This window comes from Gastrolobium bilobum, unplaced genomic scaffold (genome assembly GCF_033153095.1).
Source record: "Gastrolobium bilobum isolate Gb01-03AN ecotype WA unplaced genomic scaffold, APGP_CSIRO_Gbil_v1 utg1595, whole genome shotgun sequence".
Classification (NCBI taxonomy): Eukaryota; Viridiplantae; Streptophyta; class Magnoliopsida; order Fabales; family Fabaceae; genus Gastrolobium; species Gastrolobium bilobum.
In genome coordinates, this window is record NW_026899397.1 from 214,461 (window position 1) to 234,424 (window position 19,964).

Genomic DNA, 19,964 nt, shown 5'->3' on the forward strand with positions numbered 1-19,964 from the left:
GCTGCTTCTTTCATTTGTGCTCATGGGCCTTTGATTTTGGGCTTTCACAGCTTATCCCATTAGCCATTAAAAGTTTTTGCATTCATATTTCAATACCACCACTGCATACCTAAATTGTTTTCAACTTTTGTTTTTGTTCAAGGGTTTTATAAGAGTTATGTTGTAGGAAAAAATGATTGTGTAATATTATAGAGATTTATTTTGCGTGCCTTAGTTTTTTTTTTACTTCAAAAAGTGTGGACTCCACAAAATATTGTGTGTGTAGGAAGCTTTTTTGTGTCATGTGACAGAATAGATTCAAATTCCTTTGTTTAATTGATTGTCATATGATAAATATTCGGAGTGGTCTCACACGATGCAAATAATACACAAACATTAATGTGTTATTGTTATGGTGTAATAAGTAGTTGAATTCTTGAATCTAAATTTGTTTGTCAGAAAACTGGACATTTTTTTTGCATCGACGGAGATAATAAAGCACAAGAGATGACTCTCTTTTTTTTTGGTAAGCAGCACAAAAGATGACTCTATCATTATAGGTACCATCCGTTGTTTGCAATAGTTGTAGGTACATCCATATTATTAAAGAGGAAAAGTATTTTGGACTTAAAAGAAATTATAAAAGAAAGCATAGATAAAGATAAAAAAAAAAAAATTTCTTTTTTAGTAAAAGAGAATATTGAGTTCGGCACTTTCGCACCATTAAATTTTTTTTTCTTAGTGCCTGTTTGGATTCTCTTATTTTTAAGCTAGAAGCTACTTATAAGCATAAGCTAGGCCAAACAGATTTTGAAAAAAGCTCTTATAACGAAAAGCTCTTTTTTTATAATGAAGAAAAAAGTTGAAAATTAAAAGCTCCTAGGAGGAACTTTTTTTTAAGCTCTTATCTGTTTTTCTTGAATTGTGTGCTTTTTTTTAAAATGAAGAGTGATAAAGATAGAGAGAGAAATAATTTTCTTGAAATATGTGCTTTTAACTAATTTTTAAGCTAAAATTTTTATGTAATTTCCAAACAGCTTTTAGCTTCTTTTAATGCTAGATCCAACCACCTTAAACTTATGTACATGTTAGAGTAATACAAATTTATTAGATGGAGTGTCAATGCACAATTGAATATTTGTGTAAACAAAAAGTTACATTACTAATGCATCAAAATTAAATTTATAAAAGTAATGCCACTTATTCTTTTAGATATATTGAGTCTAGGATTAGATGCTTGAGTTTGTTTATATTTTATTATATGTGCACGTATAAAACAAAAAGAGGGAATAATTGAGGACAATAAATGTATTTTGTAAAGAAAGAAATGTATACAGTATCATTATGTATGTTTATTTATCTTTCACTCTCCTTTACTATCCTTTTCATTTTCATTCTTTCAAATTAAGAATAACTTGTATACTGGCTTCATGGTTAGCAGAGAATCTTCACAACAACCTAGTGGCATCGAGCGAGGTTTCTGGGTTGTTACGAGCTAGTAGATATTGCTCCTTTTGTTTAGTTGTTTTAGGTGTTTTTGCCATTGCACCATAAAGTACCAACCAGGTGTCGGAAACATCAATTGTGCTTGTGAATATAAAATTAAACTGTCTGCTGGTCCTTGCTCGTGGCTCAAAGCAAAAAGAAGCTGGACCAAAAGGACACATTCCACATTGCCAATTAACTTGGTGACTCAAATAGCAATAATTTATGTCCTGTCCATTGCAATAATTCTTCTGATGGTCAACTCTAGAAATCAATTTAATGGCCAAATAGTCTCAGGTCCTTGAAAACTCTGAATAGGGAGTCCAGAAGCTGTGCTGAGAAGACCAAAAGCAATTGCTAATAATATCTCGGACGCTGACGAGAGTAAGAGTAGAGAGTGATTGTCGGTGCGAAAGGACACAAACAAAGAGCAGGCTTCCAGCGACGGAGTACATGAATGAATCAAATCAACATCCGAAAAAGAGAGATTCCAGAGATTGTACTGGTATGAGACGGTACAGTTGGAAATAGCTTATAAGAATTAATTAGTACTACCTATACTAACAAGATGTATCTACTTTTCGATAGCTCAGAACAGAAGAACTGTATAGTTAAGCGTGCTTGACTTGGAACAATTCTTATAAGAATTAATTAGTACTACCTATACTAACAAGATGCATCTACTTTTCGGTAGCCCGTAACGGAAGTTTCATAGTTAAGCGTGCTTGACTTGGAGCAATTCTAGGATGGTGACCTCCTGGGAAGTTTTTCCAGAAAGTGGGCGAGTGAGGACAAAACATGCTGAAAAGTCTTGTCTTAGTGTGTGGGGACAGTCGTTGATCCTTGTAAGTTGTCAGGCGTTACAGCTAACTTCTCATTGTGAGTTGCAAATGTATGGTTAAAATATGACATAGTGTTCGATCCTAGTCAGTACCATAAGTTTAAAGTCTTAATCCTAAACTATTCCCAAAACAGAATAGTCTTCCATGAAGAATAAATGTGGTTTATCCCGGAAAAAAAAATACAATAGTGTTTGTACCCAAAAAATAAAAAAAGGTACAACATACAGTATTCTCAAGTATTTCATCCAACATATGTGATTTATCTCCAGAAACAAATCATAAACTGCATTATCAACTTCAATTGAGGTAATTCTTATCTATGAGAATTCAAGAAACTTAACACTTGCAATATTTTGGAGCAACTCTGTGAACACTACTCATTGATTTGAAGCATCCACGTCCCCTGTCAAATATGGCTGCATGCACTTAATACATATAAAGGCAACACCATTTGGTTTAATTACATCAGTTATCATCTTGGAGAAATATTCTAGAGTGAGCTCAAAAAATCCTTGATTTTCAAGACCCATCTTCACACTCGAAGTTCAAATAAAGATATCCTTCTCACCAATGAGCTCCAACATCATCCTCAATGAATCAACCTTGTCCATTTCTCTCTTGTATTTAGGAATCATCTTGCACACACACAGAAGACTTTGATTACAGTGATCTTATATCAGCCACGGCAACATAAGCTAGTTGAATATCAAGAAACAGCCTTAATACCCCGTTAGATTGTTGTCTCTGTTCACCGACAATCTAAACCAATTTCTGAGCTGCCTCAACATCACCAAGTGAGACCATCCTTATCAATAATGAATGGTATTCCATGAAAACCGGTCTCTCAGGCTTTCTGATGAACAGTTCCCGTGCTATGCTAACACACTATACTATACCTACATAACATCATAGGAAACCAAGTCTGGTGGTTCTTTTATGTTATCCAAATGGACCAAAACCCCGCTTGCATGCTCCATGCAACCACATCTTGCATACATCTCAATGAGGGAAGCTTGGACCAACAAATCAGGTCCAATAGTCCAAACCCAAGTTTGGCATATCGACCAAAACTAGTAGCGTTATAATTTTTATTAATAAATTAGAGATTTGAACAAATTCATTCGAAGAGTGGGTTGCTATTAAACTTTTTATCAAATATATATAACATAAGAGTTAATCATTTATACAAGCTTAAATTGTTAATATTAGTTTCTCACATATCTCAAGCTATTACTTACATAGTATTTATACACAATGTGAAAATTTATGTAAAATAGAAAGTCAGCTGCAAAAAATCATAATAATCAACATCAGTACATATAATCACCATCATTTGAGAATCAAACCTCACAATAAATACAGTAGAATTCAAAAATAGTGAACTGGTGTTAACAGATTTAACATCAACAATGTTACTTGGCACATGTAAGTACAAGCAGGCGCAACAATTCAACCGGCAAGATCTTTAAGTGAGAGACATACTTTAGTTTATTTTGAGGATAAACATTTTCTTAGTGGTGTTGTAAGATATTTAAAAAAATATAAAAATTTATTCCTCCCAAAATCAATTTGAACCAAACGTGCAAATAGTTGTGAGATTAAATCCACAAATATTAGGAAACGTAGCTAGGAAGCTAAGGTACGATATTGAAATATAGATACTACAAATTTTAAAAATTATAAGACAAGACAGGGTTATAGTATAATATATAAAATTATGATAAAATTTGTATAGAAACACAAAGTTTAAATTAAAAAAAAAATGGAAGTTTAACATTAGTTAATAAAATATTATTTATTTGGAATATGATATTATGCCTACCTTTTTTTATACATAATTTATCCGTTCTTCTCAAACATTATTGGATTAGAATCTCAACTAACATTTATCATTTCTTTCTCTTATTGAGATTCTGTTCAAATAATATTAAAAAAGAGTAGGTAAAATAGGCACGAAAAAAGATAGGCTTAGTATCCTATCCCTATTTATTTATCTAATTATTATGCTATTTTTATTGTTATTTGTATAAAAATTTAAAGTATAAAAGTAAAAAAATTACAATTTGTAGGCCGTAGGGTTGTAGGCCGTTGGAGATAGAAGTTGAGAGAGGAAAACCACCAGTGAACTTTGAAGAAAACCCCAAGATACCACTTGGGATAGGGTTGGAGGATGAGAACATGGAGGAGAAACTGCCGGTAAAGGATATCTTAGGGAGTAAGCCACTTCGGCAGTTTTCGGAAGGGGTGCAAGGGCAGAGTTCAGGCTCTGGGGGAAACACTGAGAAGAGTAAAACCATATCCTATAAGGATAAGCTGCTCCATCTAAATGGGGAAGGCTATGTTTCAGAGGATGATGAGGAAGACTGGATGGAGAGACAAAGAAGAGAAGAGGAGGAGGAAGGCATGGAGGAGGACCTGGAGGAGGAAGATAACGACCCTTTATGCCCTACCTATAAAATATCAAAGGCTCAGCACAAGGAAGACTGTAAGAAATGGAAGAAGGCTTTAATCATTAAGCTGTTGGGTAGAAGAATAAGCTCAAGATTCCTACTAGCAAGACTCCAACGTCTGTGGGGTTTGACTGGAACTTTCGAAGCCATTGATTTGGACAATGGGTATATAGTCTTATGTTTCTCTGATGATAGAGACTATATCCACGTTCTGCAAGAAGGCCCTTGGGTGATAGCGGATCATTACTTGATAGTCCAACGATGGAGGCCGTTGTTCAACCCATATGAAGACGTTGTTCAGAAACTAGCTATCTGGATGCGTTTACCTGGGTTACCTATTGAGCTCTATTCCAATCAACACTTGTGGAGGATCGATAACATATTCGGTAGGACCCTTAAGGTAGACAAGAACTTCATTAGGACAGCAGAAGAGGGTGATGGAGAGATCACAGAGAAAGCCCGTTTTGCCAGAATTTGTGTTGAAGTGAACTTAAATAAAAGTCTAGTCTCTCATTTCAAGATAGGGAATTGGACTATCCAAGTGGGATATGAGGGGCTTCACCTCATCTGCTTCTCCTGTGGAAAATACGAGCAAAAGAAGGATCAATGTGGGATAGCAAGGGCTCCCGTTGCTACAACAAGCTCCTCGCTTAACCAAAAACCTCCAGTCAAGACATTGAGCCCTGAAGTTGAGTGTAAAGCCAATATCGAAGACGAAGCTTTTGGAAATTAGATGGTGGTGCAGAAGTATACCAAGGGCCGACGACAAAGAGCAGTGCCGGTGGAGGGAAAACCAGAAGCGCCTAAAGTGTCGATGGTAGGAGGGAAACCAGGTGCGGTGAGGCAAGGACCAACAGACAAAAGGATCAAATTCCCAGTTAGACTACAAACAAAATTCGTCAGTCCTGGGGGAAACACAAACAGTAATCAGAAGGCAGACGTTGCAGAGGCTACTCAGGAACAAAACGGGAGCAAAAAGGCAGTCCAGAAGGAGGACAGTGCTAGCAGTGTTAGACAAGCAGTTTTTAAGGAAACAAGCTTGAAAGTAAAAGCAAAGCCAGTCCCACTTTAGTAGAGCCCGAGGCCATAAAAAAGTCAACGGAGGGGACTCGAGGATCGAGAGGTGTAAGTGGAAAATCAATGGGACCCAATCCCATGCAGAAGTTCAAAAACAGTATTAAAAAGAAACTGGTACGTGGGAAACATATGAATAAGAACCACTTCCTCACTGATGCAGTGTCCCCCACACCTGTTGGCGAGCAGAGGGGAACAATCACCAGTCCCATTATCAATACACAAGACGAGGAGGATGGAAATAAGGGGAATGAAAAGGACAACTCCATGGAAGTCCTGGAAATGTTGAAGTATGGCCCAGACTGCCTACATGATCAGGCTTTTGATAAAAGTATCAAGATGCTAGGGGGGTCAGAATCCACTCATAATGTCTTCGATATTTGTATTGTTCGATTCTTTTTATAATTTTATTATGAATTACTGTAGCTGGAATTGCAGGGGTACTGGTAAAAGAGGATTTGTTCCCCTAATCCTCGATTTGAAGTCTAAGTTTAAGATTAGTGTGTTGGCTCTTTATGAAACCAAAAGTAGTGGTCAGAGGGGAAACTCCCTGATCAGGAAGATGGGTTTTAATAAGTTTTTTAAAAAAGAAGCAGTGAGATTCAGTGAAGGGATCTGAGTTCTATGGGACGATGTGGAGCTTTCTTTAGAGATTATTAGTCACCATCACCAGTTCGTGCACACCAAAATAGTGCATAAAAATTCTTTGAAAGTGGAGCTGGTAACTTTTGTGTATGCAATCCCGAGAAGAAGTGATAGGAGAGCCTTATGGACAAGCCTTAGGGAGTTGGCAGGAACTATCGATGATGCCTGATGATTATTGGAGACTTCAATGCAATGGTGGATGACTCTGAGAAGGTAGGAGGCAGGGATTTTTGTTGGGGAAGTGCTCAGGAATTTCAAACTTTCCTCATGGACTGGAATCTAAACGATCTTGGATTCAAAGGGCCCATGTTTACATGGAAACAGGAAGGATTACATCAAAGGCTTGACAGAGCCTGCGGTAATGAGAGATGGAACCTTCTATGGCCTCAACGCAACATTTCTCACCTCCCTTTCTATGGTTCTGACCATAGACCTATGTTGGTAATGGAGGGTCATCCTTGGTCTCAACCACAAGGCCCAAAACCTTTTAAGTTTCTGGCTGCATGGCTTACTGCTGAAGGTTTTGGTGAAATGGTTAAAGAGTGCTGGGATAACAACCCGAATTGGTTTGAAGCCAGTAGTTCCTTTCAGAGAAAAGCTACAGATTGGAAGGATTCCATCTTCAAGGCTTCCCAAAAGCAGAAGAACAGACTCCATGTCAGGCTGAAAGGCATTGACCAAAGTCTCAGCTACCAATATAGCAGTACCCTCGATGATCTTCAAAAAGAGCTGTGGAGGGAATTGGACACTATTCTTATCCAAGAAGAAATCACGTGGTTCCAAAGATCACGTTGCAATTGGTTCCAATTTGGTGATAGAAATACAAAGTATTTTCACTCTATAACTGTCTCTAGGAGGAGAAACAGAATTGTGACTATCATGGATGAAAATGGCAGATGGATTGCAGATACTCAGGAACTCATAGATCATGCTACAGGGTTTTTTAAAGACCTATACGCTGCTGAAGAAGATAACCTGGATCCTTTTCCCATCACTAGTCTCTTCCCTGCTATCGTTGGTGAGGGTTTTTTGGAGTTGGGTAGCTGTCTGTCGCAGGAGGAAATCAAGCAAGCTGTTTACAATATTGGCAGCTTGAAGGCTCCTAGACCTGATGGTCTACATGCCTTGTTTTACCAATCTCAATGGAACGTGGTAGGTCCTTCCATCTGCAGGTTGGTTCTAGATATCTTCGAAGATCCCACAAGAATCAAGGATATTAACCAAACATTGTTATGTTTGATTCCAAAAATGGATAATCCAGTCAACATGAAGCAATTTCGACCCATCAGCTTATGCAACGGTTCCTACAAGATCATCTCCAAAATTATTGCCATAAGGCTCAGGAAATTCATGCCTAAGCTAATTGCACCAAATCAGTGTAGCTTTATTTATGGTCGCAATAGTGCCGATAATATCATCATTGTACAGGAAATTATCCATTCTATGAGGACGAAGAGCGGATCTAAGGGGTGGATGGCTATTAAGATAGACCTGGCAAAAGCTTATGATATGATAGATTGGAAGTTTATCCACGATACTCTTCTAGATGCAGGTCTTCCTCACAATTTGATTCAGCTTATAAATCAATGTGTGACCACCCCCTCAATGGACCTCCTTTGGAATGGCAAGTCTACAAACCCTTTCCTCCCCACTCGTGGAATCAGACAGGGAGATCCAATCTCCTCCTATCTCTTCGTTCTATGCATGGAAAGGTTAACGCATCTCATCCAAACAACAGTGCAAGCGAAAGCTTGGAAGCCCATAGTTCTTCGAAAGGATGGTCCTCCCATATCTCATATGTTGTTTGCCGATGATATACTTCTATTTGCCGAAGCCTCCATAGAGCAAGCCAGATTGGTGAACCAGGTTCTCAAGTCTTTCTGCCAAGGCTCTGGTCAACGTGTTAGCCATTAGAAAACTAAAGTATTCTTCTCTAAAAATGTCAACTTCACTAGAGCTCAGGATATCAGCAGCTATATAGGCTTCATTGTTACCGGGGATCTTAGGAAATACCTTGGGATTCCTTTACACAGCAAAAGAGTCACAAAAAGCTCGTTTAACCATATCCTGCAGAGATTCCATGCTAGATTAACTAGCTGGAATCAAATTTCTCTCTCCCTTACTGGTAGAGTGACCCTAGCTAAAGCTGTCTTAAATGCACTGCCTACCTATACCATGCAAACGTCGCTTGTGCCACTCACCATTTGTGATGACATCCAGAAGTGCACTAGGAACTTTGTGTGAGGTTCGAATAGTGCCCAAAGAAAAACTCACTTAGTCAACTGGGAGACGATTTGCAAAGTGCCGAAGGAGGGAGGGTTGGGTTTAAAGGACCTACGTTCGTTCAACAGTGCTATGATTATGAAAGTGGGCCACAGAATTATCACTAACAAAGATAGCATTTGGGCTAGGGTTTTGAGGACTAAATATAGAGTGGGCCCTGAGCTAATTCTTACCATACCCAGGAATGCTAACAGCTCAAATTTGTGGAAGGGAGTATCGAACCTCTAGCAAGATAGAAGAAGGTTCAAGGATTCTTTCAGGGGATGGGCTTGTAACAAATTTCTGGATGGATGCCCAGTTTCCCTCTGGCAGAGTGGTAGACGTTATAGTGAACCATGTCCCCGAATCCATGCTAGAGGGGAAGGTAGCGGAGTACGTGGATACTAATGGTAACTTGAATTGGACCCTTTTCAAACACCTTATTTCTAACGAGGGCATGAATTTTATTGCGGGGATCATGCCTCCAGAGACAAATGGTGGGGGGAGGATAAAATTACATGGGCTCACTCTAATGATGGAAAATTTACCATCAAATCTACTTACCAAAGGCTGACCGGCGAGGAGGACTATTTGAGTGATGTTGACTGGAATCTGGCCTGGAGATGGAATGGCCCGCAGAGAATCAGAGCTTTTATTTGGCTGTTGCTAGGAAACAAACTACTTACAAATAATATGAGGTACATAAGACATATATGCAATTCATCCATATGTCCTAGATGCAATTTACAGGTGGAAGACTCCCTTCATCTCCTTCGAGACTACACTTGGGCAAGGGACGTATGGCTCCACCTTCTAAGCTTTAATGATCGTGTAACTTTCTTCCAGGGGAGTGTGATGGACTGGGTTTCCAGGAACCTTAAGGATCGCAGAATTGGTCCATCCCAAACCGAGTGGAATCTGCTCTTTGGAGTCACGTGTTGGCATATATGGAAGGAGAGGAATAACATTGTCTTTAATGGTGCATTAGATAGTTCCCAACGAGTGAGCTTCAAGGCTTCCCAGTTTGCTCGTAATGCTCAACACGCTCATCATACGCTGGTGAAGGCAGGTCTAGTTGTGAGACAGAAGCAGCTAGCTTTTATCAAGTGGTGCTTCCCGGATCCAGGGTGGGTTAAGGTTAATACTGATGAAGCTAGTAGCAACAATGGGAGGAAATCAGGCTGTGGTGTCGTGATCAGAAACAGCCAGGGAGGATGGATTGTGGGTTTTAGCAAGAACACAGGTTTTAACAACTCCTTCATAGCTGAATTATGGGGCATATTAATGGTTTGGAACTGGCATGGGTAAGACAATTTAAATACGTCTTGCTGGAATCAGATTCCTCTTTGGCATTAGAAGTGATAGAGAAAGGTTGTGCTGACCATCTCCCATTTTCCAAATTGGTTTCAAAGATCCAGATCCTTTGTAGAAAAGATTGGACAATCAGGTTCTCTCACACTCATAGAGAGGCAAATGGAGTAGCTGACTGGCTTGCATCAAACCCAGGGACTGAGGATTGGAGTATCCAGTTTTTTGAGAATCCCCCTCAGGGTTGTAGGGATTTACTGGATAATGATTTGAGAGGGTCCTTGTACCCCAGAACGATCAGTAGCTAAGTTTTGTTTTTTGCTGTTTTTTGTTTCCTTTGTATCCAAAAAAAAAAAAAAAACTTTAAAGTATGAGAAATATGTTTTTCATGTTGTCTCATGTAACCTACAAAAAAATGAGTGGAACTCATTAAGAAGAAGAGAAAGAAAGAAAAATAATAGGTCACATCGACTTTTTGTGTGTGTTGTATGAGACAATTTATCTTATACATTAGATAAACACGTTTCCCTTAAAGTATCCATGAAATGTTTAATAGAGGTACAAGGACTATTTTGAAATATTCATACTTCCTAAAATGTTGAGCAATCTTGGAACAATTTGTTCAAGGTTTTGATATTTTCACAGTGAAAGTATATAAGTTACTTATATTTACTCCCAAAAAGGCATCGTTTTGGGTTGAAAAAATAAAAAATTATAATGAGAAAGACTAGCATAATTCTAAAATAAATTATGATTATAAAAATACCTTGATTTTCATATCAAAACTACATTGCTTTGATCTCAATATAGATAAGTTATCTACATTAACCGCAAAAAAAAAAAAAAAAAAAAAATTGCACGTTAGTTTAATTGATACATTCCCCACCATATTGTAGCCATCCCCACAATGCGGTCAAATGTGCATCATGACTTCATGTGCTGTGGAAACTGAAAATCACAGGTTGTAGCAACAATGTCATTACTCATTAGGCATTTTGTTGATATGATATGTTACTTTTTCTTTTCTTTTTTGGTTTGAAGTCACCTACCCTATTTTCTGAAGCTGCTACGTCCATCCAAACTCAGCTCCAAACCTTTTTCTTCATTGGACATAGCGCGGCACAAGTCATAGCACTAACTACTCAGTGCTCTATCTGTGAATTGTAGTCCCTTAACCTGTATTGGCTCATCAACTTTTTATGCTTGTATGTTGCTAATTTGGCCAGAGATTGCTCATATCCTTCCACCAACATATGCTTTTTATTTAGCTTATATAATTAATAGCCAATGAGATTTAATATAATAGGATTTATAATGCACGCCTTGTCTATCTTTGAGTCTAATTTAATCTCAATCAGTCAATTTGTGTTTCAAACTTCAAAGACGTAAAGAAAATAATAGAGGAGGGGGGCGCTTCTGCCGCATAAAAGAAGCATCCAACACAAGCATTAGTGGTATCTGCAGCTTTCATTTCTGCATGCCATTCACATCCAAACACTTTGAGACAAAGAACTTGCATAGAGATAGAGAAAGAGAGAAGAATGTTGGTATGTTTGTCCTTGTCATACATAATTGTTCAATCAAAGCATGATGACCTCCCAAGATTATTCCTCCTTCTAAGCCTTGTCTTTTTGCTATTACACTGCCCCCCACCCAAAACCAATTCTCCAATTTCCCCTTCTCCCAACAAAAGGAAAAAGTTAGGAAGCATATATTATAAAGAAACAACTAAATCTAAAAGGAAGAAAAATAAATAAATAAATAATGTGATATCCAAATAAAGCCCACCAAAAAGACTCCACCATCTCCAAAGTTGAAGAGGGCTTTTGGGACATGTTAGCAGAGCATCACTCCACTCATTATTCCTCCAAACACACCCTTCCATGTGCTACTTCCGACATTCCCTTGGACTTTTCTTTTAGTCCTTTTCTGCTTTAGTATTGCTTTTGCCTCTTCGTACCGAAAAATGGGATAGATATGCTTGTGCCTCCTTCCCCCACATACACGGCCTATGAAACTCTTTTAGATTGGCCAATCAACATCTTCTTTTTGGACTTTGCACCCTTTCTGCCGATTCTCATTCCTTTTTTAAATCATTCAGAATTTCATCGATATACTAAAAGTAATTAAAAATCATTCATATATATCAAAGTAGTAAAATGATCTTAACCATGCCATCACACTATATATACACACCTATATCAATTCATTCTTCCTTATACCTCGGCTCTCATCTCATTCTCGCTTTTTTCAAGCCACAAGATATATAACTATTATATATTACTATACACTCATCATAATGGGTAGGGAAAGCCATGATGACCCCACTGTGGTTCACTCTTCCATTGCTCTTCTACAAGAGAGGTTTAGACAGTTGCAGAGAGTAAAACAAATGAGAGAAGAGAGAGAGCTCAAGAAGATGCTCACTGAACCTAAACAATTCAATTCCATTACCACAACGAGTTATTATGAGCCAACAAAGATGTTTTCTCATCCTGAATTTAACACCCCGTCATCAAGGTCACCACCCCATGTTTCTCTTTCTCTTTGGCCAACATCGCAGGACATGCAAGAAGACTACACAAGAGTGCAGACCCCTGCCTCAATGAATTTATTACGCCCCACAGATTATACACATGCACAGTCCTTGCAGGTTTCATGGAAGAATGTCTATGATTGTGAAGCTGGCTCTGATTCTGGTGTTGACACTTCTCTTCACCTGTAAAAGAATCTATATATATATATATAGCTATTCTAATTATGTACCTTAAGATAGGTCACTTAACACATAGTGATTGTGACACAATGGCCTCTCTATAGTGGCTTGGCATGAGTGTACTATCATATATAATCAGCTTAGCTATCTGCTATCACTAGCTATTACTACCAGAAAAAAAAAAATCAATGATATGGCTTGAAATTGCATGAATATGAGGGCTGTGTTTAGAAATTTTTGGGGAGTCCTAGAATATATATGAACCATCTGTTTCGTTTTCTAGGTTGGTTATTGGATTCTACATTTCTGGTTTTGATCTGTAATCTAGTTATAGTGTATTTTTAGTTAGCAATAGCATGTGTACTTTAAAGCTGGTCAGTGGTCAGCAATCTGCTTAGCAATCAACTTTATTTTTTTACTTTAAAAAGGGACACGTAATTAATAGGGTTTGTATAATTTTTGTTATCTAAAGGTAATGTGCCCTACTGCAATTTTATTAGGTTAAACAACGATCATGGACATGGCCCCATATTGGAAATCTTGGTAGGTAATGACATGTCTCGGGGAAAGAAGAAGAGAAGATAGTACATGTTAAGAAAATGTGAAAAGCACATCCAAGAAACGGTTTTCATGCAACGAGATTTACAAGAAAATACAACAATGAAGATGACTTCAAAGTTCAATGAATCCAAACTGTCTTTTCTGTATGTTTGGATATGAGATAACCTCATAATATTACCATTTGAATACTAATTAAGCCTGGTAGTCATATATATACCAAAATGAGGTTCATAAATTATTTTTTTACCATTTATTTTAACAAAAATTTTCTCTAATGGCAATGTATAAATTATACTGCATGTTATGCATCTATAATTTTTTATCATCACATCTAACTCCTTGTTTTTTAACATTTAAAAAGTAGCACCAAATAAATAATATTAAAAAAAGGTGAAAATTAAGAAGTTTGAAAGATAGTGATATTTTTATTTCTGTAAGATAGAATTAAAAACAAGTATCAGGACATTTTCTGATAGCACTAGAGGAGAGGTATTCCTGGCCAGGGTTGCTTGCACCTGAAGGATGATAATACCTCTAGATTAATTATTTGATATGTATTGTCAAGCATCATATTCAATAATTGCATCAATTCCATGGCATTTGATGACAGAGCTCAAGCAAACATTTGCTGTAACGATTTGAGCATTATTAACAAAGAAATCTCCTCTCCCACGGTTGTGGATCCTCATCATTTTGGAGCTTATCCCTGAGGGAACAAGGGTCCCAGTTGGGAAATGAGATAAATCATTGAAATAGAGAGGCATTGGAATGGCATGGCTTAGTAAAAACTCTTCTATTCCATCAGCTGAAATAGATGAAGCAGATAATTCTCTATCATCTGGCATCAAGAATGTTAGTTCCCGAGTTGGTTGTGATGTTCCATTCAGCATTTGCAAAAGCATTGCAAATCCGTAGTAAGATTTTGCTCTCATGTCAGTTATTGCTGCTTCTAAGTCAGTATGGTTAAAGGGATGCATAAAAGACTGTGATTCTGCAAATCCAAGCAGAAAAAAAAGCATAAACAAACACTGTGGACCCATATTGGGAAATATATAAGAGAAGCTGAGAATTTTTGAAAAATTGATAGGTGTAAGGTAGGGTCGTATGTGAATAAATAAGAAGACAAGGAGGAAGAGTTAAGGATGTTTGTACCTGCAGGCATGGTAAAAGAGCATGAGGACTTTATCATCATATTCTTTTACTGAACCTAATTGAGAGTAGGTTGTACACGAGGAAGCACTTTCTTGGGAACCATGCAAAACATGTTTGTGATATGCTTTTCAAATTCTAGTTTTGTATAGTGTGCCATCAACAGGACAGATTAACCTTTGTGATACTTCTAACCCAACCCATCCATCCCAAGATCTAGCATTTTTTTTCTTTTTACCTTGGTCAAAGGAGAAATAAGAACATGAAAAACTCAAAAAGGAATGTATTATAAGGTATTAAAAAGAATCATTGATTTGTTAGCAATTCCTGTTGTTGCATAAGAGAACTGAATTGATCAACCCACAGAATCATTGATCCCTGTAAGTAATACCATGGAGGTTCCCTTACTTTGCTTTCAATGGCATATGCAACTATCCACTCTTATTAGGCCAAGTTATTAGTAGAATAATAAAATAAAAAAAAACTAAGATATAACTATACAATCTCCATATGTTCTTAACTGTAAGAAAAGGGAAAATTTTGATATGATAAAAATCATGGGGATAGAGACATTCTAAAGAAAGCAAGTATCGAGTTATGGTGGTGACACTGCAGGAATGCAACTCTGTGTCTCATCCTCTAAAAGAAGATTGAAAGTGAAAGTGTCTACTAGCTATAGTCTAAGCTTTATTAAAACTAATTTGAGAGCTACACTTTTGAGGATATTTGTGTTCCATGATGGGAAGCAAAGTTCAAGGTTAGATCCCAAGAAGCACAACGCTCAACATTTTGATGGCTCTGCTCCTTTTTACTCTCCTCAAGCATATAGTAAAATCAGAATTATCACTATTTGTTTTATGTTGCGTTTGCCTTTACACCTTTATATACATGTTTTGAAAATTTTCACCTTGGATACGGCATATAGATATAGGGATTTATTACTCTTATGTTGCATAAAATATAATCTATCTCCTACACACACAAACTCAAAATGGGTCCCACTTTACTTTCTCTCTCTCTCTTCTCCTAAAAATGGACCCCACCTGCACCAATGAGTGTGTAGGAGATAATACATATCTTCTACAACATAAGAAAACTATTACCCATAGATATATATGGTAGGGTATGACTATTTAAAAATTTAGTAAAAAACACACAGTTGTGTCTATTTCGAACTTTTAAATAAATTTTAATACAATAGGTGACTTTGTTAGCGTATTTTTTTATTTTTTTTTTATACATATATTTATACATGACTAATTTATTAAGATAAATTTGTTTAAGAAATAATTTTGAAACTTATACATATAAGTTTATTTTATCTATTGGAAGCTAGACCCACTTGTAATGTCATATTTTATCTCCTGAGTTATTGGGTAATTTCAGGACAACATTTGGAGTAGTGGATAGTTGAAGAGCTTCCCAGGCCCCAGATGATGAGCTAGAGCCTGGAGGGGTCCCTGGATTGGGCTTGTGGAAAGGGTCTAGTCCTTGAAGCTAGATAACAAAGTGAACTTTGAACCAGCCCCTTTACCTACCCATTGCGGGGAGGGACCTTGCTATTTTAATGCTGCTGCTATTTTTGAGGCGTAAATGGGATAGTCTGGTCTATTGAAAAATTATATTAGGTTTAGACTTATAAATTAGTCTTTTTAAAAAATAGGCTATAGGCCAACTAAGTAATAGCCTAGCCTTAAAGCTTATAGGCTAGCCTATTTAATTTTTAAAATATAATAATATATTTATCAATTATCATAAATATTATTCATCTACCTAAGTCTACTAAGAAAAAAAAATCAATCTTTGTGTCATGAACAATATTTAAAAATCTCTGTGTTCTTGTTAAAAATTCTATTTGAGAATTTTTGTAATTTGGACTCTTGTTGGAAATATTGTTTAATGAATAAGATATTTTATTTTATTTTAGTTTAATTTGCAACTTGGTAGGCCTAAAAGGCCTCATAGACCATATTAGGCTTTTTATATTGGGATTTGCATTTGTCATTTAACATGACACAACAAATTTTTTTACACACACAATATTTTGTGAGGCCCACATTTTTTGAAGAAAAAGAAAACAAAGAACTTACGGCACGCAAAACGAATCTTTATAACATTACACAATCACTTTTCCTACAATATAACTCTTATAAAACCCTTTTATATTTTAACAATAGGTCAGGCCTAGTCAATAAACTAAGCCTTTAATAGGCTAATAGGCTAGATAAGCTCACCATCTTTTTATGTAGGCTTAGGCTATGAAGAGCAAAGTCTAGCATAGCTTAACCTGTTTATACCCCTAGAACTCAGGATATTCCCAAGCTATAACAGAAGACTAATTCTGAAGTGGCATTTGCCTTTACCGACAAAGTATTTTTCATACACGTGATGGAATCGAACCTTGTTAGCGTGTTTAATGGACTCAGCTATTTAGCAACTGTACCGGGCTTTGTTGGTTACCTTAAGTGATGTTAACCTAAGTAAGATCTCTACAAAATCACCCGTAAATCAACTTTAGCTTAATGCTGGATTAGTTAATATTAAAGTTCTTTCTTAGTTTATGCTTTTTGATTTCATACTATAGAAAAAGACATTGAATACCAATAGGAGCACAAATTAGTTGAAATTTATTTGTTCAACTTTGCATTTGAAATTGCAGTCACAAATCATATTTGTCCCGAAATTTCTTCCAAATAAAGAAAATAACACTAATAGCTAATTGAGTAAAAGCTATTCGTACAACTTTGCAATTACAATAATGCTGGTTGTTGTGTGTGAATTTAGTTAGGGGTGACAATTTGTGATCCAATAGGTGGATGAGCGAACATTGGTGTTATTTATGCACACTATTAATCAAAGTTAGCATTCTGTATATAGAACATGCAACTGCATCCAAGTTTTTTAAGCCTAGACTTTGCTCGATAAGGTGGGACTAAAGCTGCAATACGCCGTGGTGTTAAGAATACGATGTTCTGGTTGTAGAAGTAAGATTGGAAAAAGAATTGGGCCCTTTATACTACTAGTGCAGTTTGGGCTCTTTTGATTTTTGAATTGGGCCTGAGGGGAGAGGAGAAGGAGTTTACGGTGTCTAACAACTATGGGTCTGTTTCATTGTCTTCTATGTTTTTTTTTTTTTCTTAAAACTATTTTGTAAAATAGTAAACGAAGCATGTGTTTTTTACATTTTTTTTATTTTGAAAATAAAAAATTAAAACACAATACAGACCTATTCTTTAAATTTGATTCTAAAAATAAAAAAACAGTTACAATTTTTAGACTGTTTTACAAAAAAAGCTTTATAAAAAAAATTATGAAAATCAAAAAACTATTTTTAAAAACAAGATTCATACAGGCCCTATAACTCGTGGAAAGTGTAAACATCAATGGTCCATTCCTCGGATACCAACGGAGCCGTAGGTCTTTTAAAATCTGTTTAGATGCACTTTTGAAAAAAATATACAAGTTAAAATTATTTTAGATTTGAATGAAGTTTATTAAAAATACTTTTAATTAAAAAAATTATTTGAAAATGAAAAGTAATTAGCATTTATAATATGGGATAGGATATTGTAACAAGCAATTAGTGTTATTACCAATATTACTATCAATCAATTTCACCGTTAAATCAATTATGTTGATCCAACGGTTATATTTATTTTCATCTTTATATAGTTATGATTTTCTATATTTAATACTTTATATTTATTTCTACCGTTGTATGATTATGATTCTCCATATTTAATGTGAAAACGCATTAAATATGGGAAATCATAACTATACAAAAATGGAAATAAATATAACCGTTAGATCTATATAATCAATCTAACGGTGAATTTGATTGATAGTAACATTAATTGATTATTACAATATTCTACTCCTTATATATATATATGGTAAAATCATTTTTGCAGCCGCTTTACGTACAACAACGACAGGTGTATGGTTATGATTTCCCACATTTAATGCTTTCATCATTTGTATGATTATGATTCCCCGCATTTAATTCTTTCAAGTATATATATGACAAGTATTTGATCGTTGCACGTAAGCAGCTGTAAAAATGTAAACTCCTATATATATATATATAGGGAATAACATCTATCCTTTTAGAACCTAATCGTTGATTTTCGTCCATCAATGGTTATAATTTATTGGATTAAAATTATTAATTAATTAATAATAAATTTGGCCCATTAAGTTTGACCCAATAGATTATAACCGTTGATGGACGAAAATCAACGGTTAGGATCTAAAAGGATATAAACTTATATCCTTTAAAAAGATAGATGTTTTTCTCACACATATATATATATATATATATATATATATATATATATATATATATATATATATATATATATAATAACATGGGGATGATAATGATAATAGTGGAGTGGAAGTGATGGGACTGGGTTAAAGGTTAAATTGAATTTCGAGTCTCTTGATTTTTATTTTATTTTAAATAAAATCTTTGTTAAAAAACACAATTTTAATTTTTAAAATTTTATTTTTTAAAAGCTTCATCCAGAAATAGATAAACAAAAAGCACATTTTATTTTGAAAAAGAAGTACTTCGCGATGAAAACGTTTAGATTTATTTAAAACATTATGATATTTAAAAAAAAAAAATTAACTTGTAGATAACATTAAAACGACTTTTTGGTGGTTTTGATTTTTTCATAAACTTATTTAGGGGTTTGTATTTGTCATTTAACATGACAAAACAAAGTTTTCTACACACACAATATTTTGTAGGGCCCACACTTTTTGAAAAAAAAAAAAAAAAAACTTCAGCACGTAAAACGAATCTCTATAACATTACACAATCATTTTTCCTACAACATAACTCTTATAAAACTCATTTATTTAATTTTTATAATTAAAAAATAACTAATTTTTTATCAAATAATTTTGTGCTCTAATTTTTTTTTCTTAAAACACAATCAACCATATCCTAAGACATTCGAATTTCAATGTGCAGCATGCTTTTTATCTCTTTCAATCTAACGCGCTTCTCAAGGCCCCTCCCTTCACTTTGGTTTATACTTTATACCCCACCAGACCTTCTGTCCACACCAAAATAGGTTTTGAAGAATCATGGTTTATTTATAATGAGTGCTTATATATATATATATATATATATGAGTTTTATTAATTTCTTTTTACATAAAATAGTTATCTTATGTGGTAGAGAAAAAATGAGTGAGTCTCACCATTGTAAGAAAAAAGAAAAAGAAGAAAAAAGTAGAGTGCGAAGTAAGAGAAAATGAGATAAGTTATCTTATGTGAAAGAAGAGTAATATTTTCCATATATATATATATATATATATATATATATATATATATATATATATGGAAAAAAATATTTAATGTTACTTTAGATAACTTTATCTAATGTTCATCAAAACGACGTCTTTTTAGGGTTAAAAAATTAAAAAATTAGAATGATAAAGACTATTATAACTCTGAAATAAATTAAAATTACAAAAACAC

The 19,964-nt window shown here is 35.3% G+C and overlaps 3 protein-coding genes across 3 annotated transcripts; 2 read left to right on the top strand and 1 right to left on the bottom strand.

Annotated features, from left to right (window-relative positions):
* Window positions 1-4,484: 4,484 nt before the first annotated feature.
* LOC133290248 (uncharacterized) lies at window positions 4,485-5,489 on the top strand. Its single transcript, XM_061488315.1, has one exon. The coding sequence runs from the start codon at window positions 4,485-4,487 to the stop codon at window positions 5,487-5,489; it is 1,005 nt and encodes a 334-aa protein (XP_061344299.1).
* Window positions 5,490-12,344: 6,855 nt separating this feature from the next.
* LOC133290249 (uncharacterized) lies at window positions 12,345-12,770 on the top strand. The gene has a single exon (XM_061488316.1). It carries the CDS (start codon window positions 12,345-12,347, stop codon window positions 12,768-12,770), a length of 426 nt encoding a protein of 141 aa, XP_061344300.1.
* A 1,112-nt stretch (window positions 12,771-13,882) lies between these two features.
* LOC133290250 (uncharacterized) lies at window positions 13,883-14,484 on the bottom strand. The gene is made up of 2 exons (XM_061488317.1): window positions 14,475-14,484; window positions 13,883-14,313 (listed from the first exon to the last, which is right to left on the bottom strand). The coding sequence occupies exons 1-2, from the start codon at window positions 14,482-14,484 to the stop codon at window positions 13,883-13,885; spliced, it is 441 nt and encodes a 146-aa protein (XP_061344301.1).
* Between the last annotated feature and the right edge of the window lie 5,480 nt (window positions 14,485-19,964).

Coding starts and splice junctions, on each gene's coding strand:
- LOC133290248 (XM_061488315.1), top strand. CDS start 4,485: ATGGAGGAGAAACTGCCGGTAAAGGATATCTTAGGGAGTAAGCCACTT.
- LOC133290249 (XM_061488316.1), top strand. CDS start 12,345: ATGGGTAGGGAAAGCCATGATGACCCCACTGTGGTTCACTCTTCCATT.